General features: G+C 47.0%; 1 protein-coding gene and 1 long non-coding RNA gene across 8 annotated transcripts in view; one reads left to right on the forward strand and one right to left on the reverse strand.

Moving 5' to 3' along the window:
- Window positions 1–1,418: 1,418 nt before the first annotated feature.
- The window catches only part of CNNM1 (cyclin and CBS domain divalent metal cation transport mediator 1), a 49,144-nt gene continuing 28,941 nt past the window's right edge, over window positions 1,419–21,621 (reverse strand). For 2 of the 7 annotated variants that reach the window (XM_060286459.1, XM_060286458.1), the window contains 6 exons: window positions 20,999–21,061; window positions 13,320–13,483; window positions 5,809–5,992; window positions 5,506–5,655; window positions 4,727–4,828; window positions 1,419–3,692 (listed from right to left, as the gene is read on the reverse strand). In XM_060286459.1, the coding sequence (XP_060142442.1) occupies window positions 3,613–3,692; window positions 4,727–4,828; window positions 5,506–5,655; window positions 5,809–5,992; window positions 13,320–13,483; window positions 20,999–21,061 (743 nt within the window). In that variant the 3' untranslated portion in view covers window positions 1,419–3,612. The remainder of the gene's footprint in view (window positions 3,693–4,726; window positions 4,829–5,505; window positions 5,656–5,808; window positions 5,993–13,319; window positions 13,484–20,998; window positions 21,062–21,621) is intronic. The other 5 variants (XR_009559362.1, XM_060286460.1, XM_030865302.2 and 2 more) reach the window with 5 other exon arrangements.
- On the forward strand, window positions 1,472–15,946 carry LOC115857873 (uncharacterized). Its single transcript, XR_004041426.2, has 3 exons — window positions 1,472–4,889; window positions 5,485–5,611; window positions 10,230–15,946. It is a non-coding gene; the product is annotated as an uncharacterized lncRNA (long non-coding RNA).

The following is a 21,621-nucleotide window of genomic DNA, read 5'->3' on the forward strand; positions in this document are numbered from 1 at the left end:
GGGATGTGGGTTTGATCCCTGGTTGGGGAACTAAGATCCCACATGCCATGGGGCAACTAAGCCTGCCTGCTACAACTAGAGAGAAGCCCATGTGCCACAACTAAGACCCAACTAAGCCAAAAATAAATAAAAGCCCCAGTCTCAATAGGAATCTGCCTTTCTTCATTCTCTTCTTACATATATTCCCAACAGCGTGTTCTTTTTCCCCACGAGCGGGGGCTCTGAGCAAGTCTGGGAAAAGCCAGGCTAAGTGAGTTACACAGGTTTCTTTACTGCAGGGCTTCTCGGCACCTCTCCCATGCAGGAATGCTCATTTCTTTCTCAAAATCACCCTGGAAAGGAAGTTTCACAGCCTGCCCTCTTTTACAGTCTATGAAATAGGCTGGGAACAGTTAGGTGAATTGCTCAAGTTTCCATGGCCAGGAAGTTGCGGAGCCTAGGGGTGTGAGTGCTTCCTCACAAGCGTGGACCAGTCCTACCTCTGAGGTTCACAGTGCACACCTGCTTAGCACAAGACCTGGCACATAAAACCCTCAGCAAAATAGTTGTATCATTTATTTACTGTTAATGAACTTAACAGCCTATGTAGGCTCCTGGGAAGAATCATGGGTCGTACTTGTGCAGGTCACTCGCTAATTGTCCTGTGTGGTGGTTGAAGATTTTGGTAGTAGGTGTCAGATTCCAACCCTCTGCAAAGACCTTAAAAACCCCAACACCTGTGCCCACCTATCTGGCTGTCCCCTCGCTCCTGCCTTGGTTTAAAACTAATCAATAAGCCCTGCCCGCTCCCTCGTTCCTTTTCCCAGCCTTTGGTTGGAAAGTGCTGAAATTAGGCCACTTTTGCTCCTCTCCAAAGGGCCTACAGAAGTGAGCCAGTGTGACCAGCACATTGTCTCAAGTGCTAGACTGGGTTTTGGCCTCCAAGACCTTGAACTTAGAAGGCACCCAGCCCAGTGCCTTGCACATCACGGGGCTCTGGCAAACGCCAGCCCTTCTCATTATCATCCTTGTGCTTCTTCCTTGTCCAGAAGTCACACTCTGGCTTCTCATTTGGCTTTTACTTTCCATTTCTGGCATTCGTTCTTGCAACATCTTACCCATCTGATATCCCAAAGCAGAGCGTGAGGGCTTTTCTGTAACCTTACCTGCAACCTCACACCTGGTCTCAAGAGGGGTGCCTCTTTAGGCAGGTGGGCCTCAGGTAAGATAATTATGTGTGCACCACCCACCCTGCACCTCAAATGAAACCATGTCAGAACACTGAGATGCCAGGGCAAGGGAAACAGCCACATTCCAGGAAAAGCATTTTTATTTTATTTAAAAATTATTTACAGTTTATTGAGCCTTCACAAATGCTTTATTTTAAAATCCTCTTTTTTTTTTTTTAAATCTGAAGAAAATCTTGGGTTGGGGTGGGGAATAGGGAGGGGAGTGGTGACAGGCTCCTTAGGGATTTTGCATAGGGATGGATTAATGCAACAGCAGTGGTGTAAGGGGTAATGAAAGGAAGACTAGACAGGCAGGCACCCTCGGGCCAGTGGCCAGCTGGGCAAGATGACTGCATGATGGCAGTCCTTGTTTGAAACTCACTGTTTACTGGTTTGGGTCAGAGCACCCAGCACCAAGGGCTGACACTTTGCCTATTTCTACAAGGCAAGAGTAGGTGTTGGGGGTGGGTGGTAGCTGTGAGTTATCTACAAGAAGTCATGCACTGCTGAGCCTCAGGCAGAGCCAGGCAAGGGATGTGAAGTCAATAATACATTGATGAAAGAGGCATCTCCAGCTGGAAAGTCTACTTCCACATGCTGTGTCCCTCCTGTTGGCAACACCTGCTCTGGTTTGGTGGGGGAGGGGGACCGAGTTATGTCGGGTGTAGGCTGTACAGCACCACAGGGTGTGTCAGGGGTTTCTGACGACTTCCACGTGGCGTGTGCCAGCTTTCCCTATCGATTTGATGGACACTTGAGAAGAATCTGTCTCAAACTAACCAGTATTCACTTCACTCTGCACTGCAGAAACTCTGGGCTGAAAGTTCCACTAGTTAAAATAGTGGGTTTTAACACTTTGTGGGTCTGAGACCTTTGAAAATGGTATGAAAGCTTTAGGCCTCTGGAAAACACACATAAGAACGCAGACACTAATTATGACAGAGTCAGGGGTTTCATAGACCCTCTGAAGTCCAACAATGGACCCCCTGGAGCAATCGACCCCAAGTTAAGGACCCCCTGAGTTAAAGGTTCCTCTGGGTATTTTCTTTTGAGATGCAAATAACCCAGAGGAATTATCAGCCTCCCCGCTCCCCATGTGATTATTGATTGAATGGGTGGGGGGAGGTGAGAGTAATGGTTTTGGAGGAAGGGAAGGGAAGCCTGAATAGTATACCCCAGAGAAAAGTTAGGGAATGGTTTGGAGATCAGCAGGTAGCACTGGATCACTGGATCCCTGATCTAGGGGTGGGATATACATCAGAAAGGGGGGCAGGTGTCCCAAAGACAACCTTCACTTACTTCCACATTTTCCCTAAGGCTGGCTGTGTGGTTCCGGATCAGAACGAGTTTGTTCTTCAAGTAGGTCTGTGCGGTCATCCTGCCATCTGGTGGTGATGCTTGGAATTGCACCTGCCCCAACATCAGGTGAAAAACCAGAGATCTAAGATCAGTATGTTCTTAGAATAAAGTACGCTCAGCTGACTTGCTGGAGTGGAGTAATGGGTGGGGGTGGGGGGAATGGATGAAAAAAGAAGAGTGATTCTTCAGTGTTCCAGTGTAATATACACTGAAGTCCCATGAGAGCTTGCATCCTTCTTGGCCGACCTGGGCACTCTTTGGTTTGTCATGGCTAAAAACTTTCCACATATATTTTTTGAACTTAAAACCTGAAGTTCCATCTCTGGCTCCCAAATGGGGTTCTCTGCTCCCTGCTCCTCCTCTTCCAGAGCAGATTTATTGTTGGATTGATGAGTACTGATCAGGAGCCAAAACAGATGTGTCCCTGGGAAATAACAGTGACTTGAGGTTCCATCTCACATTCGTTCCATTCCAGCTGAGACACACCTCCCAGGCTGCTGGAACCCTTATCTAACAGGAAACTGGTCACTGACAGTTTTCTGTCCTGTAACTTCACATGCCAACGTGACTGTCCCGCTGCTCTAATGTTCTGGAGGAATTCGTGGTGCATCTCCTGAACTAATCTTCCTATCTGCTGCTCCAGCCTCCTTTGTGCCCGTCTGCCAGTGGCACCTTTTGACCTAAGCTAAGTATGAAATATGGTGCCAGGGGACACCAAAGAACAAAAAAGGGCATCAGGGATCCTCGAGTGGCACTGTCAGCCTGGGGTCATTTCTTCTCCAGTCCCAGACTGTGCTGTGGATAAAACCATTTCTAGCATGTTCCACTGAGGCACCTCCTTCCGTTATGGCTACCGCAAGGCTCTGAGTCAAACTGGAGGAACGAGGGAAAATCTGCCAAACTGACAGCTAGGGGTGAAGAGGTGGTAAGGAAAGCGGAACGCTCTGTCACCTGTGGGAGGCCTTGGGGAGAAGCAGATGATGGGAGGACGGGTTCTCCCCAAAGCTCTGGAATCTCACGCACCCAGCGAACGCTGACTGCCCTGTCATGTGATGAGAGGGGTTAAGTTGGAGTTCTCCTCAGAGGTTCTCTCTCCATCTGGTGACCTCTTCCTTTTTTGACCACCTGAAAAACACAGCTTGTAAGGATCAATCTTTAAGACTGGGAGGACATTGATACTCTCTCGGTGGTCTAAGCTTTCTTCAAAACAGAAGCAGGAATGGAGACAAAGCCCTTGATAGTTTGTCAGAAGTAACCTGCATTGTCTCCTGGTGCTGACATCAGCATATTTACATCTTGAAGGATTAGGATGCACCTTCCACCTGAGATGACATCTCCAAAAACCCGCACACCCAGGCTAGTGCCAATGGAATGGAGATTTCCTGGAGGGGACTGAGTGAAGCCCACACAATGCCTCAGGATCACGCCCCACCATCCCCAGCTCAGATGACTGCCAGACACCCTCTGAGAGAGGGCTGGTCTCATGGACTTTGATGTCCCTGAGCCAGGGGTGGTAGGTGTAGCTGGGAGCCACCCCCCCCCCCCCACCGGGGACCTACATTCTCTAGATCAGAGGCAACCTTCCTTCTGCACTGGGGTACGTGGGGGTAATTATGTAACTGCCCTCAAGGATGGAAGGGCACTCTGTTCCCAGCTCCACTGTTTTTAGGAAGGAGTATTTTTCACCTTGTTCCCTCTGCCATGGACTTCTTTCCACGGAGGATATTGCTTTCCTTTTTATTGAGTGTCCCAAACACAAATTCTTTCCTTAAAGGACCAGATTGTAAATGTTTTAGGTTTTGCAGGCCATTTGGTCCCTGTTGCAACTACTCAACTCTGCCATTGTGGCCATCAATAACAAGGGGCTTCTATGATCCAGTAAGTCTTTATTTTTTACAGGAATGGGCGGGGGAGGGAGGTCAGGATTTGATCTGTGGCCATGGTTTGCAGACTCCTGTCCTAGATGACCACCAACTGAGTGGGACAGCTCCCCAAAGTATCAAAGGTGCAGTACTGCCTGAGCCCTATTATGGGTTTCCACAATTGTACCTCATTAGAGTTCCCAACAGGAGTCAATGGTTCCTCCTCCAGGAATAAGATCCTGTTTTTTGTACTAACCAGCTGGCGGGCCGTTTTCATCTGGGTGAAGAGCTACTCACTCAAGGTTCTCAGCAACTTCTGGCCCATGGTTTCCTCAAAGCTGCTGCTGCAGCGGCTGGTCTCTGTGTCCAGGTTGATATGACAACATTCACTATCTGATGCTGAGAGAAAGGAAAGAAGAAAGAACACAAGCCTTTCCCACCTACACACCCAGGGATCCAGGTAGGGTGTTTTGGTTGAGGTTCCTCAGCAAGCGAAAGTTCAAAACCAGCTTACTAGCTAGTCTCTGGAGCCCAAAGGAAGGGACGAACCTTAGTAAGAGTGATGCCTGACCTCAGTTTCCTAATGTGTAAATTAGGCCTAATAATAACTATTGATACCTAACATTTAGGGAGCATGGTACCAAGTACTATGATGTGCCCTCCTGTAAACGTGATCTCATTTATGCTCAGAGCTACTTCATGAGCTAGCCACTGTGATTTATATCTACTAATATAAGGAAACATATCTATTAAGATAAGGAAACCTAGTCTTAGGTTAAAGTAACTTGCAGAGCTCCTAAGTGGAGAAGCCAGGATCTGAATCCAGGTGGAAACCTAGCTAACAGTGTCCTACACACTGTTTTCCTAGGAGAATGGATTAAGATGGGTCTGACGCATGGTAGGTGCATAGTAAGCCTTAGTTTCCCTTCCCGGGTGGAATAAGGAGGTGGGAAGTTTTACATGGGGACAGGGGTCCCAGACTTCCCTCACATGGCTCACCCTGGGCCATCCCAGCACCTGGTGGCCTTGACCCCCACCCCCACCTGTTCCTGCAGGGCCCAGTTACCCTCCCTGACCTGCTGTCATGGGAACAGCTGCAGGAGACAGTGAGAGTTGCTGCGTGCTCTGCCCCTCGAAGTCTGTCATCTCCTCCTGGGTGAAGGCCATCTCCTCCATCCTCAGGTACATGACCTCACTGGGGCTTCTCAGCCCATCTGAACGGCTGCCTGGGGAGGACAGTGAGTGCGTCACCTCCCTGCTTTGTAGAAGACCTGGGGCCCCATGAGGACAAGATGGCAGCTCTGGGCAGGACTGAGGAGGAAGGTAGGGCCGTCCCTACCCCACGGTAGCCCGGCCCATCATCCTCCCAACTGACTTACACGGCAGGCTGTTCCTGTTGCTCAGGAGGGTGACGGCAGGGTCATCCTTGGGGGTCTGGGGTGTGCCCCGGGTCATGGGGGCCTTGGTGGAGTCTCCATCAGTGAAGGCCTCCACGTCGGGGGACTGAGGTGAGCTGTCCATGTGGCAGGCGGTGAGCGCATTCTGGTACTGCTGCCGTGTGATCTGGAAGGAAGGGGCGGAAGCTCAGGAGCAGCTGGGCAGAGCCCTCCCTGGATGTAGTCTGCCTCCCTGAGCTCAGAAGCAGCCCCACTAAGGTGCTTGGGAACGCCTGGCCTTGGTGGCCCGGGATCTATGATCTGAAGGCCTTACCCAAGTTGTACCAGCCCAGCAGTTAAGGGACAATGAGGGGACCCTTTTGCTTGTTTGCCACCAGAGCTCCCTTTGTTCATTTTCATTGGCTCTGGACTCTAGCACCTGGCGGAGCCAAGCCTTCTCCCGAGACCCAGGAGAGGATGGAGGGCATCTTCAGTTAGCAGGGTGGTTGCCCACTGAGAGGTTTAAAACACAGGCTTATACTGTTGCCAAGGACCCTCTTCCTAAAGGGCAGTCAGTGGGGACTCGGCAAGAGCAAGACCCCCAGCTTGTGTCAAGGGCTGAAATAAGAAACCTCCAAATGAAGAACATAAACTGGCAAAACCACCGATGAAGCCAATTTATTACTATTATTTTTTTCTGATGCCTTCCATAGTCATATAGGAATCCATCTGATAAATCCTTCATGAAATTAGTGCCAGGAATAAGCTCCTTCCTCTAGATGAATTATATACTTTCTTATACTGGATGAGAACTCAAATATCCACTAGGTTTCTCCTTTTTCCTTTTATGACCAGGAAGCTCACAAATAAATTTATTTACTTGCAGTAACAAACTCATTCCTGATAGCGTTGTCACAAAATTGGTTTGCAATTTCTTTTCAATTTTTTATTTAAAACATCGTTGGGTTATTTCTTTTGGGAAACCCTACATATTACTGAAAGTTCTACAAATATCCTAAAGAGATGGAACTGATGATTAGATTTTCAGACGCTGGTGAAAGCTCTAGTGCTAATGTTACCCAAGAGAGCTTGCTTTTGCAGACAGATGTTGGGATATGAGGATGGAAACTTCCAGCCATACAGTGCATTATGGCTCACAGAGCACTTAGGAATGTGTTGTCTCCTTTGGTCACAATGACTGCATGGGGTAGGCATGAGAGGTATCGTGATGCCCATTTTACAAATAAGAAAATGAGGTCCAGAAAGATGGGGGACTTGCCTAAGGTTTGACAGTTAGCAAGCCTTCAGAGTCCCAGCCATGTGATGTGTGTTCTGCCTGGGAAAGTGCTATTCATTCTTTGGGGCCAGGGAGATGGAAGATGGAAGTGGGAACTCCAAGTTCTCAGAGGGGAAACTCCAGGGTCTGATAATGGCACCCCTTGCAATCTGGGCATTTCACTTTAAAGGGCCTTTACTCTTGCTCTCCAGGGGAAATCATCTGAGCTCAGCTCTGTACACTGCAAACACACCTGGCTGCATTAGGCTGCCTTTCACATGCCCGCGGAGGCTGCCTTTCACATGCCCGCGGAGGCTGCCTTTCACAAAACTTTATGGGAGGTCCCCCCAAAACTGCTGTTTTTTTGGGGTCCATAGGCATCAGATGACTGAAGAGAAGCTGGCACATGGTCTGAGCCAAGGTTATCATCAAAACTCAATTTTCTAATGTGCCCATGGGTGTCTAAAGGTGAAGCTTTCTTCGGAGTCTTGCAGGTTCTCCTGGCTTGAACAGGAAAATTTCCTAAATGACACTTCATAAGCCCAACAAAGCACTTGATATTATTGTTTGGGTTCTTTTAACTAGTTAGTTTAGATTTGGCTTCCAGTTTAGTTAAAGAAGACCCTTCGCCTAGAAAATATGGTGTGAAACACACTGCCTATTCAAGACAAAGGCACTGCCCATTGGTTACCTGCTCTAGGCATCTCACAGCCTTGCTTTCACACTGCTTCCTCTTTTTAGGCTAAAAAAAATATCACAAATACCATGTCAATGTGTCACCTTGAAAGAAATTTGAGAAGGGACCTCTCTGGAAATGTATTCAGGGAATCTCCCCAGCTGCACTTCTAGATTCAAGCATCACTTTTTGTCAGTTCCCTCCCCTTGTTCACCTATGAAGCCTTTTCTACGTACTACAGTACTGTCCAAGAGAAAAATAATGTGAGTCACATAGGTAAATTAAAATTCTCTAGTTGTCACATTTTTAAAAGGTAAAAACAAACATGTGAAATTAATTTTAATAATACATATATTTCATTTGACCCAATGTATCCAAAATCACTTCAACATGTCACCAATATAAAATAATTAATAAGGAATCTTACATTCATCTTTGTACCAAGTCTTTGGAATTCAATATGTATTGGGTTGGCCAAAAAGTTTGTTTGGTTTTAAGTGAGACTAAAAGACACATTTTTCATTTTCACGGAGAACTTTATTGAACAACGTCTTCACTAAACGAATGAACTTTTTGGCCAAACCATTATTTTACATTTTACCAAACATCAATTTGGATGAGCCACATTTCATGCGCTCAACAGTCACATGTGGCAACTGGCTACTGTATCGGACAGTGATGGTCCAGCAGATCAACTAAACGGCTCTGCCCAGTTTTGATAATACAGCCTTGCATGGCCATAGAGTCCCACTGCTTGCCAGTCAGAACCACTGGTCCAGCTCAGCTCCTCTTTCACATTCCTTGAATGTGCCATGTTCGCTTGCCTTCCATACCCCTATTTATCAGTGTTCCCCACTCCTCGCTCTTGGCATTGCCTTCACTCTCCTCTTATTCTTTCCTAATTCTTAAAGGTCCAGTATATTCTCTAGACAAATTAGTGCTTAAAATAAAGTGCCATACGATTTTGTAATCAATTAGATACTACCCTGCATTGGTTACTGTCATTTGACTTATGTTTCTTCTCCCCAACTGTATTTCTTGAGTATTGGTCATGGTGCCCAGAACCAGCCTTAGTGCTCAACAAATACTTACTGATTGGCATTGAGGGAATCTAACCACTGTTCCAAAGACAATATGTTCTTATTCTTTTTTCATTGCTGTAGCTACAACCATTTCTTAACAATAGCTTGAGTTAAAGTTGCCTTATACTCTGGCCAGTTAAGAACTCAAGCATCCTCTAAATTACATAGGAAATGGAGACCTGTTTATCTTGAAACTAATAGGAGTTAAGGGTACCCTTTGGGACATTTTGACTTAGCAGTCGATGTGTCCAGAAGTTAACCTTTCAGCCAGTGTGATGTTTCCAATCATTTTATGATGTTCCGTTCACATTTTCAACTTTCAGGTGGTTTATTCATCCCTCAAAACACGATTCTGCAATTTAGAGATTCTGCCACCAGATGGTAATGGGGCATCTTGGCCATGGTTACACAATTCTGTCTATATGACATCTGCCAAATATTCTTCATTTAAAAATGATACTTACAGAATACATTTAAAAAATTCATAAGGATTCTTTGGTACCTTCATAACTTATTAACTACTATTAATCATGGCTTTAATACCTTTCCCAGATACTCACTGGATACACCTTTCTATCTAATTTTATCTTGAACTCAAATTACTACTGGACTTAATGAACAGTTCTAGAACTTAGTCTGTTGGACAGGAAAAGCCCTTGCAGACAGTCACAGGGGCTTTGGCCAGTGAAATCACCCCTTGAGCTTCCTCAAAAACTCTCTAAATGTTAAAAAAAGGGGGGTTTGAGGAGGTGAGTAAAAGAGCAGCCTGAACATGGCCCTGAAAGTCCATTCAGTCAGGAGGAAAAAAATCTCAGCGTCAGTTTACTGTATCATCTTATTGATAACTTACATTAAAAAACAAAAGCGGGCTTCCCTGGTGGCGCAGTGGTTGAGAATCTGCCTGCTAATGCAGGGGACACGGGTTCGAGCCCTGGTCTGGGAAGATCCCACATGCCGCGGAGCAACTAGGCCCGTGAGCCACAACTACTGAGCCTGTGCGTCTGGAGCCTGTGCTCCGCAACAAGAGAGGCCACGACAGTGAGAGGCCCGCACACTGCAATGAAGAGTGGCCCCCGCTTGCCACAACTAGAGAAAGCCCTTGCACAGAAACGAAGACCCAACACAGTCAAAAATAAAAATAAATAAATTAAAAGAAGGCTCAACATTTAAACAAACAAACAAACAGAAAAAAGAGAAAATCAAACCCTTGTGTTAAACAAGAGTTTGAACTCACAATGCCCCCTTCCGTAGAACAAGCCATTGCAACTGAAGTTTTTAAGAGACTAGAGCCACAAGTTGAAAGAGGTTTCTGAATTATGCTTTAACTGTTTCTGTCCTCCCCTCAACTTCTACTTTTGACATGGAGTCTTCTCAATTTCAAAATATCTAGGTAGAACAACGGACCATGTGCTGTGATGCTCAGCTGCCCTAGTCACAGCAAGGTCCTCTGGCCTGAGAAAAAGGACGACACCTGCACCTGAGAATTGACCTCAGATTTGGAGTTCTCAACACCTCACTGGCTCACGTCAGGAAAGAGACTTCCCTTTGATGCTCCTTGTTATTTATAGAATGTTCCCTTTCCTTATGTTTTAGGGGTGGATATATGAGATCAACTGTAAGTTTTAGGAAAATCCTTACAGTCTTAGTGTCAGGTATTCATCCTAACACATTCCTCTTGGAGGAGTTGCCAGATCCATCTCCTGAAAGCGCTCTCCAGTCGATGCCCAGAGGTGTTTCAAAAAACTCTGGGCTCATTAAACACCACTCCTCAAAATCTCATTCACTTTTCTCCCCAAAGCCTCATATGGATTTTCTCAACTTAAGATATAAATGGTGTTATGGACTGAATGTTTGTGTCCCCTCCAAAATTCATATGCTGAAACCCTAACCCCCAAGGTGATGGCATTAGGAGGTGGGGGTAATTAGGTCATGAGGAGGGGGAGACTTCATGAATGGGATTAGTGTCCTTATAAGAAGAGAGCCTTCGGGCTTCCCTGGTGGCGCAGTGGTTGGGAGTCTGCCTGCCGATGCAGGGGACGCGGGTTCGTGCCCCGGTCCGGGAGGATCCCGCGTGCCGCGGGGCGGCTGGGCCCGTGGGCCATGGCCGCTGAGCCTGCGCGTCCGGAGCCTGTGCTCCGTGACGGGAGGGGCCACAACAGTGAGAGGCCTGCATACTGCCAAAAAAAAAAAAAAAGAAGAGAGCCTTCTTCTTCTCTCTCTCCTCCCCGCCATATGAGGATACAAAGAGAAGACAACCATTTTCAAACCAAGAAGTGGGTTCTCACTAGACGAGACACCACCTGGATCTGCCAGCACCTTGAACTTGGAGATCCAGCCTCCAGAACTGTGAGAAATAAATGTTTGTGCTTTAAGCCACCCAGTTGATGGTAATTGTTATAGCAGCCCAAATGGACTAAGACAAATGGAAAGACCCGAGAAGCAAACTTAGCAAAAATTCCCAATGCACTTAAAACAGAATCCAGACACCATACTCTGGCCTAAAGATGCCAGGCAACATTGCTGCCAGCACTCCATCCCCAACTCACATCGGCCTCGTCTTTGCACATAACGCGCCAGAACAAAGATCCTCCTTGGACCACCAAGCTCTTTCCTGCCTCTGTTGTTTCTATCTTGAACATTCTCTCCACATCCCCTTCCAGGTCTCAACAAAAGACACCTGCTCTCTCAGGCTGCTCTGACAACCATTTCTAAAGCAGCTTCCTTGCCAACTCTGCCCAAGCACTGTTTATCCCATGATCCAGTTTATTTCCTTCATAGCCTTCATCACTCCCCTAGATTACCTAGGTTATTTATGTAGTTACTTGTTTATCATCTTTCTCCCCCTAGGAGCATGGAAGCTCTAGAAAGGTAGGAGCTTGCTGTCTTGTTCACCATGGTATCTCGCTGATGCCTATACAGTGCGAAGCACGAGCAGGTAGTCAGTAAATACCTGTTGAACCACTGACTCATATAGCGACATTCAGTTTCTTTTCCCACAAACCATATGCCCAGTCCTACAAACCACTAAGAGTTAGTTATAGCAGAATTTCTCTTCTCCCATTTTTTCCTACCTCCACTTCTGAGGAAGGTCTGCAATGAGAGGGCTTCAGGGCTGGAAGCAAGAGGGAGGAGAATCGTGGGCTGCGGTTTTCTGAGGTTCATTCTCACTGTCACGATAGACTAGTAAGTGTCCACAGTCATACACACCGTGCGTGTTGTTGGGTTAGTGCCTAAAGCACTTCTCCCAGGCTCTGTCAGCTCTGATTTCTCTAAACTCTCCCCAAAGCCCAAGGACTTGAAGGCTTGGACTCTGGAGACAGAGAGACTCAATCTGAAGTTTGGCTGTGCCACGTCCCAGTCACGAGACCTTATACTCCTCAAGCTCCCACGTCGTCTATAAAGTGGGGATGACACAGTACCTACCTGTTAAGGTGGTTGTAGGACTCAGTGGGAAATTCGTTCAAGGACTTAAAGTGCATGGCACACAGCACCCCACCAACAGTCCTTGTCCCAGCCCACCCCCCAGGAGTGACCCCTCTTCTCCACGGTTACTTTTCTCAACGCTCTTGAGTTTTAGTTCAGGGTGTTTGCAGAGTTCTGGAACATAGAAAGCCAGCCAGCACACACCACCCTCAAATAATCAGGGTCAGTGTTCTGAACAGAAGGAAAGGACCTCCTCCCACCTTTGTGATTTCCGTACACCTCTCACCCGGCCTGCAGCTGGGATGACTGTTACCAAGTGAGTGCATTGAGTGTTTAGTTGGACTCGGGTAAATGGGTTCCCTTCTGATCTCAGGCCAAGTGTGTAATGGTTTGTGGAATGCTAGCAAACAAAACAAACAAAACCTATCAAAGCAAGAGAAAGGAGGGAATCTTAGAATGTTTCTGTCCAATACCAATCTCAATGAGGGGTATGAAGAAACAGCTCTCCTCCTTAATTACAAGGCGATAAGCACTGCTGCCTCTCTCTACAGCACTTGCAAAGCGGCTCTCTTCAAATAGCTCAGTGACAGCAAGGGGGTATAATAATATTTACAGGCTGAATTGTGTTTTAGACTTTAAATATTAATACGTAAAATCTTATCCACATGTGAAATCATAGCATGGTTTCTTCTATACCCTTGGTTCATTAATCACCTGCAGATTTATCTTGAATAAATAAAATCAACCTGGTGCCAATGGCGGGGCATCCAAAGGAAACAGTTCTGCCGGCAGCTTGTCTCGGGCAAGCTAATTCCCTATCGCTTCATGCCTCAGTTTCTCCACAATGAAAAACGGGGATCAGGAGATCTTAATGAACAATCATGGTTCAAACGAACAAAGGGACAATAACGGTGACAAATAATGAACAGAATAAAGCTAACCGAAACCAGGGCCTTTAGAAAGCCAGGGAGCAATTGCCACGCAGCATTATCTTGGAACAGGGGGAACAGGATGCTGCTGGCTGGGAGTGAGGGGACAGCCCTCCCTGCGGAGCTACCTTCACAAACTGCACGTCGCTGAGGATGTGGACTGAGTAGTCGGGTGTGTAGAGGTTGTTGCTGCTACTGCACAGCTGGGTGTTGCTTCCCCCAAAGTCGCTGCGCTCACGGCTCGGAGACTCGGAGCGGTTCAACCCGCTGCAGCGGGAAGGGGACCGGTTTACTGCAGAGGGTGAGAGAGAGGAGAGGGAGGAAAGGCAAGGAGGAAGGGGTGGGGAGGAAGGAGAGGGGAACAGAAAGAGGGAGAGAGAGAAAGGGGTGTCGTTTACCGAGGTCTCGCAGTATGTTTAGGTGATGGCAACACCGGGTGGCGGACTGGGCCCTCTCCCCTCCCATCAGAGCCCAGGAAAATGCCTGGCTGCTCCATTTATGAGGAGCAAATGCCTAAGGCCTCGTGGCCCCACTCAGCTCAGGTTCCTGCTCCCCACGACCTCTAGCAGCGGGAAGCTGGGTGGGCCGCTGCCTTTCTCGGTTCTGGGGTACGTGCAGGAGATGAGGACCCTTCTATGAGTGAGGGTTGCTACCCCAGACCATGAGACCCTCTATTGGGGTGAGTTCTTTTGTATAAACTCCATTCACAAACCTTCTTTTAGGAAGGCTGAGGCCTTAGGTTTGCCCTAAAAACCACCTGTCGCAGAACAGGTAAGCAGCCCTCACCATAGTGAGGCATTTCAGAGGGGATGACGCAGGCCCCAACACTGGCAGGGCCGGGGACAAGCGGAGGCCCATAAACCACGTGGATAGATATTTAAATCATGTCAATAAACTGTTAAAATATGTTCTATCCTTGTCTTTGACAAATATAACTTCTTAAAAACCTAGCAGGCCAGATAAGGCTCCTTAAGAGTTTTGTGCTGGAAAATGGGCTGTAGGGGGAGAACCAGCTCTGCCCTAGGGCTTTCTGGCCCGGTCTCCCAGAGCTGTTTGGGTGGGGAATTCCATACCTGAAACGTGGTCTAGAGGGAAGAACACAGCTCTGGGTGGTACATCCCTTTGGCTCTGTGAACTACTCACCCCACAGAGAGGCGTGGAGCTGAGGAGGGCCAAAGAGAGGCCCCCTAAAGGGTGGGTCTAGGGCAGGGCTCTTTCTAGGCTCAAAGGCCGGAGGCTGGAATAACCCTCCAGGCCTTCTGTCAAAGGCCTCTTAAATGTTCAGAGCTGGCTTCTTTTTCCATTTTCAAGAACCACTTCTTGGGAAAGTTCAATTAAGACCACATCACTTGGTTTCAAAATGGACTGTGTGAACTACCCTCCCAGGATCAACAGAAGAGAAGAGAGGTTCTTAAGGTGACCCTAGCATTATCTCCACCACAGAATAACCCTGAATGAGAGACCGCAAAGCCCCTCCCACCCCTCTGCTTCCCAACTGACGCCACTCTTCATTTCTTCCCAAAAAAGAGAAATGGGAGGCTGTCAGCCTCTCCTAACACAGATTCAGTTCAGGGGCTCCAATGAAGAGTCTGATTCCTCAGAGATTCTGCTCCTTGGTTCTTTCAGGGAAGAACCTTGGGAATTTAATTCTGTCTCTTAAGATAATGCTGCCATCCATCAAAATGATTAGCATCTATTTGGAGTGACTTCTGAAGGTCTGTCGATGTGTTTAGCTGCCAGGCTGTTATTGTTGTCTGGCAAACCATGTAGTAGTGGAAAGACTAAAATGACCATAGGTTGAATCATTTTCTCATTAGAGCCAGAATAATCACTGCCTTGATCAGATTATAGAATTAAGGGTTCCACCTCCAGTTTTCTCCTTCTCAGTAAGTGTCATTCACATACATGCTGTTACTTAAACCAGAAACCTGGGAGTCTCCCGTGACTCCTGCCAATCTGTCAGCCCCACATCAAGTCTCCACTTCCCCGACATAATAAACTCATCTGCCCCTACCTCTGTCTCCACTCAAGTCCTAGTTACCATCACCCTCGCCTGGACCACAGTCTGGTCTCCCCAGTTATAATCTCATAATCTGTTCTCACTTCAGCTGTCAAAAGCACATTTTAAAAACACAAATCAGCTTCCTGTTGAATCTCAATAAAATCCATACTCCTTGCTGTGACCCCTAAACCCCCTATGACTTGAGCCCTGCTTTCCTGTCTGATCTCATCCTGGGGCTCCCTCTCCTCGCCTGCTTGTTCTGCTCTAGCTTACTGGCCACCTTGGGGATCCTCAACCATGTAAGCATACCCATCTCAGCAGATGCCATTTCCCCCGCTCCCCCTCCCCCCATTTTAGCACCATTCCCACCCCTGCTCTCACTTCTCAGTCATTAGGTCTCAGCTGAAACACCGCCTTCTCTGAAGACCTGGTCTGGCCACCCTAAGAAGATTACCCCTATTTTCCTCTATCACTGTCCCCTGTTCATCTCTTTAAAGCACTTTTCACAAGTTTTACTTAATTACATGTTTGTGTTTATTTGTAATGTCTACTCAGTTCAATGATAAATTCTATGAGGGCAAAGACCTTGTCTTTTCTGGTCATTGTTGTATATCTGGTACCTAGCACAGTGCCTGGCCCAGAGTAGGCACTCAATAAAAATGTACGGAATGAACAAATCAGCACCTAAGAATCCCTGAAGGAGTTTTTATTTAGAATCTAAATTTTGTTTTAAAAAGGTTTCAGGGCTCTCAATCACCCTGGAATCAGAAGGCTTTCCCCCTGCAACCTAAGTCATTTTAGGGAAGCTGACTTCTTGAAGTGAGGGGTGGGTAGAAGAACACTCCAGAAATGCACTGGAGTGTTAAATAGTGCGCAGTGAGACTCCAAGGGCACCAAGAAGCCTCAGGCCTTGGCCCATAACTTGAGGAAGAGGCCGCAGCGAGCATCAAGACCTTCTGTCTGTCTGTCTGTCTGTTTAATAAGAGCATGTGAAACGGGGGGTCCTGGAGTCAGGTCTCCTACTTATCCGCTGGGTGACACCAGAGTGACCAGGGACCGAGAGGGACAGTGACGGTGCCATGGAGAACAGAGTGGAGCACCAAGGTGACTGTAAACAGCAGTAACATTGGGCAGAGAAATACCCATTTCACGTCTGGTCCTGATCCCTTGAAAACAAACCGATGAGGTCTGGCTTGCCTAGGCCCACTGTGGCTGTTCTGAGGCGGTGACTGACTAAGTAAGTCGGTGGTGTTTCCTCAGGGCTGTTGGTTGTGGAAAAGGGGGGCAGGCAGTCCTGCAGGAGTGCAGCTTCCTTGGTGTGAGCAGAGTCTGGAAATCACACCTTGATCTGGTGGGTTTTATCTTCAACTCAGTTTGGAACGAAGAGAGAGAGTGTGGGCAGGCGTTTGTGGTTTCATTTACCCTGAGGAATGACCACTGCTCCTTGATAATCCTCCACCCTGCCTGGTGGGACACGTGCTTCACATACCCCACATCTGCTGTTCTACATCCTCATCCCTTATGTCATAATTCAAGATAGGGTCAGGGAGGCTGATAGGGAACCACAACCCTATTGTATCTGCTAAACAACTTCTGCCTGAATCACTTCTACTCCCTGTTGGAAACAGAGGAAACAGCTTCATCCCTGATCTCCCCAAAGCTCTCATCTTCACTGGCACCCAGCACAAGCATGTCACCCTGCTGTCACTCACAAGGACCCACATGTCAAACACAAGCGACATCACTGTTGTGCTGGGAGGAAAAACATGTCTTTTTTAAAGTAAAAACAATGCTACTGAAGCTTTATTCATAAAATCCCAAAGGATTCCCAACACCAGAAGATACAACTGTCTTACAAAGGTCGAGTATATAAAAGCAATTTTTAAATGACAAAGGAATCCTCATTTCATGACAAAGAAAGTCCCAGCTCATCTGAGTGTTGTGCAAGATCAATGTTTTTGTGTCCCAGAGCCTTACATTCCTCAACAGGTAGGATGCTGATGACTCGGCATTTTGGTAATTGTGCACATACACTCAAGAGGTTCCTGAGCGAGGGAAATGGAAATACTCTTAATAAAAAAAAAGAGAAGAAATCAGTAACAGACGAGTGTCCCAGCAGCATGGCAAACTACTTCAAGTTGTATAATTCCCCCTGGCATTTCCTAAGAGCACAGAGGCACAGCTTGGGGGAGTGAAGAGAGAAGGAGAATCCTAAGCACAGTGCAAAGAGGTCTAAGAGGCGACAGATGAGCATGAAACTGACCACAGGACCCCTCAACAGGGCCCAGGCCAAGCTTCCGACATATCCCTTGCCCACTTGTGCTCTTACATCATACCCTCAAGCTGGCCCTGGAGAGACTGGCAGGAGGGCAACCCTGGCGGAGGGCAGGGTTTCCTGCTCTAGACCCCCAAGTGCTGTGGAGAAGTGTGGCAGACCTCATTCCTGCAGACTTCACATGGTCAGTCTGCAAGAGATATCTGTCCTGGATGGCAAGTTGGAGTTACTGAGGTTGGGTGGAGAAGACACCGGGGTAAAATTGGGTCGGGGTGGGAGAAGGGGAGGAAGAGGATTTTAAACTGCAATTAGGACTGGATGGAATCTCCCCTCATTCTGCACTGATGGGCCGGGGCCCTGAAAACCTATGCACAGTTCTGCTTTACTCATGACACCTGTGTCTGGAGAGCTTTCGCAACTCTATCACAGGGGCAGGACCCACGACACAGAAGAACATCCCACTCCCCTTTTCAGTCTGGGGATTTGAGAGGAGGTAGGGCTCAGCAGCTGCTCGCTTACATCTTTCAAAGCATCAGTGAGGGATGGGGAGGAATAGCTCACTCTGGTCATTGTCACTGTGCCACGGGGCATCTGTGTTCTCTAAACTGGATGGGGGAATTTAATTACATAGGCTTACAGGATTACAAACTAGGATTATTAAAATTCATCATTCTGGGGTAATATTCAACATCAGACAACCAAATGCCAAAAGCTCTCTGTCAAAGCTACAATGTGAACCCTGCAAATCAGCCCAAGTTAGGAGTCCAGATGAACTCACTCACGTTACATGGAGCTTTAATGGTTCCCAAATGTTTACTATGCAAGAGCCGACCCAAAGGAATACTTCCACTTACCACATTTCACAAAGTAAAGAGATTATTTTTAGGTACTCCCTTTATATTCTGGGGAAAATCTAACCTCACTGATCTCAGAGTACATTACAGATGGACAACTGGGCATTGTAAAAGGACCCTTGTTGCGACCTCTCTCCTGCCTTTGTGCTTTTGTGGAAGGACTGTCATGGGGAACTTGGAATCATCTCCACCACTGGGAGAAGAAAAAAGGGATGAATCTGGGGAGATCTGCAGTGGGGCCGTGTACTCTCAGCAGCTTTGTTTTTAAATGAAAGCACCTGCAAATCTGGCTAATTACACCACATTCTGGAGGTAATCCACACACCACTCTGCTCTCCTTATTTCAAATAAGGCTCAAATAGAAGGAAACTGCCTATGGTAATGGTGGCAATATTTGGTGTAGGGACCACCGGCCTCAACCCAGAGGGAGCACCTTAGTTCATTAGCACAGCTGTTTTCAAAATGCAGACAAGTCACAGCCCTCTAGAGGGCACAACACGCCCACGTTCAGAGGGGCAGCAAGGTCCCGGCCTAGAACAGGACCTCAGAGCCTTGGACACCAGTCCGCATCCTTCTACCTTCCTACTACACCTTTGACAGTGACCCAACGGCTTAATTTCTCAGAGCTGCTTCCTTACCTATTGTTGCGCAGCAATAATTCCTAACTTCCAGGGTTTATCTAAGATGGGGGTAAGACATAATATACGTAAATTAATGTATCTGGATCATAAATCAAGTATGGGACCAGAGTGTGCCCAGAACTGCTTTCCATAAAAATCCAATGACTGAGGCTTCTTCTGCTGATATGGAACAGAAGCAAGAGCTACTGGGAAATACCAAATTATAGGTCCTGGGGATGTCACCCGGTCGCTAGGAAAGCTTGGCAGTTGGCTACAGAAGGAGGTGAGACAGAAGATGGTGGGAAGAAAAGAGCCGAAAGAGAAGCAGAACGTTCCCATCTCTCATTTTCTCCTGCTGTGCCCATCACTGCTCCACTCTGCAGAGTTAAACCAAGGGTGGGAATAAGCTGGCCTTGCCCTCCCCTGCTTCCTATTGGGTTGAACACACACAGTCATGGAAAAGTGGGGGAAGGTTAAAAGAGCTCTCAGGAGCACATGGCACCAGCCAGAGTTGGATCGGAAGACTCAGTACCTCCTATAGGGGGACTGCACAGCAGAAATGAGTCACCTTAATTTTCATAATAAATACCGATGAACTAGAACTAAACTTCATAAGTAGGAAGTTATAATTAACTAGGTTGTCTGGTGAACTAAGGGTTAATTTAAAAAAAAACAACTCCTGCTCTCATTCTTTTTTTTTTTTAATGCTTTGATCCTTTTCGTTGAAAATCTTTTAAAAATGTCCATCTTTCCTTTCTGCTGAAGCTTCCTAGCACATTCTTCATTCACCAAGATTCCTCACATTGGAAGGATCTTGAAGGTCCATGACGTGGTCATTTCTAATTTTATGGGCATGTGGGGGTGACCACTTAGCTGGGGAGGGTACCAGACTGGCATCTCCCATTGACAGTACTCCTGTAGTCATCATGAAGGCATGAGCTCTCACAAAGCAAGAAAAAAATTTATTTCTTGGTGGAAAACCTCCACTAAGTAAGAGAGAAAACTTTGGTGAAATTTGAGAAGGTGATTAAGTCCTCTCGTCCAGATAAACATGGGAACCAGATGGTTTTTGATGGAAAAATGTGATTTGTGAGAAAGTAGAGATCAACATAAGTAGTTCTGAAGTTGCAAATTTGGGGGTTTGAGGTCCCAGAACAGAGCCTTTTGAATGTTGAGGGTCTACTATACAGACAGTGAAACATAACTGGATTCCTGATGCCTGAGGCTACGGTGGGGCCTCAGAATCATCGCCAAAGCATTGGGATAAGGGAGACAGATGTAGAGGGTACGGGAAATTGGGCTGTGCTTTCACTTCAAGGTAACTTAACAAACAAATTCTTAGTTTGGTCATTACTTGCTCCATGACCCTAAGAGATCAACGTCTAGGGATGAAAACAATATAAACACTTAACTGATTGTTCAGATTTATTACATTCTACTCAATCCTTGAGTTACTGTGTGGCTCTGTGAGGAGCTACTTTACCTGATTAAAAAAAAATCCAGTAACTTTTATTTAATTAACAAGAGAGGTTAAGCCTGATGAAAAGTTGTTTTGAAAATTTTACATATAGCATCCTTTGTATGAGCAGAGCTAGAGGGAATATGGTCACTACACAGTGACATTACTAGAAAGATAAGGAGGGGTTAGTGGGTTAGCTAAAGGCAGAGACCACATAGAAGAAAAGATGGAGGAAAAATAGGAATAAAGCATAGTCTTTCATTGTTTCTTCCTATTTTTCTTCTGCTGCACCCCTTATCCCTCCATTCTGCAGTCAGACAAATGATAAGGAAAAATACACACCATTCCTCACCCCACCATTTCTCCATCTACGTACACAGATATATCCTTCGGGGCTAAGTTCACACGTGACACCCATTGAACCAGCAATGCCTGGTCAGTGAGTACAAGTGAGTGTTAGCCGTGCAACGTGCTGTGCCTTGGTCCTGGGAGAGGCTAGTTGAGAGAGACTAGTTTTCATGTGGGACAGTGACAGAGACCAAAGGCCTCTTGCAAACCCCATGGATCTATGGAGATCGAGACCCCATGCATGTTTACCTGGGGAGCCTGCCAGAGAGTCCCCTCTGCTGAAGACGAAGGTACGAGACACAGAGATGGGCACTAAAGAGTCAAGGATTTGTGAGTTGCGTAAGGGAAGATAAACATAAAAGGAGAGAGACAAAGAGCAAAGCGTGTGAGACAGTCTGTTCCCGGATCTTCACAACATCACATTTCTCTGCCAAAGTGAATCTTGCCTCTGGAAACATGAAAATTGCATCCTCTCACAAAGTCACTCTCCAGAAAGAAGAAAATAAAATAGACTTTGCTGAAGGTCTTCCAAAAAGATGCACAATAATTTCTGAGGGGATCAGACCCGCCAATGACAAGAACAGGCGGTGCCCCAGCAGGGAGTGTGTGTGGGCAGTGTTCTGTCTGAGGCGCCTTTTGGAGCCAGCAAATGTGCTGGGAGCCCAGCACTGTATTCCCGCCGGGCTCTCCCAGCTGCCTCAGGTCTCCAGCTCACCTGTGGGAGGGGTGAAAGCAAGTGCATGCTCCTACTAGGGGCATCCTCGAGGAAGCTGTCTCCTGCCTCAGACTCCAAGGAGCTCCCTCTGTGGTCACAGTGCTGGGGGAGAAACTGTGCGTGGCTAGAGCCTTGGGACACAGGAAGGGCAGCATTT

Source organism: Globicephala melas, chromosome 16 (assembly GCF_963455315.2).
Source record: "Globicephala melas chromosome 16, mGloMel1.2, whole genome shotgun sequence".
NCBI classification, from domain to species: domain Eukaryota; kingdom Metazoa; phylum Chordata; class Mammalia; order Artiodactyla; family Delphinidae; genus Globicephala; species Globicephala melas.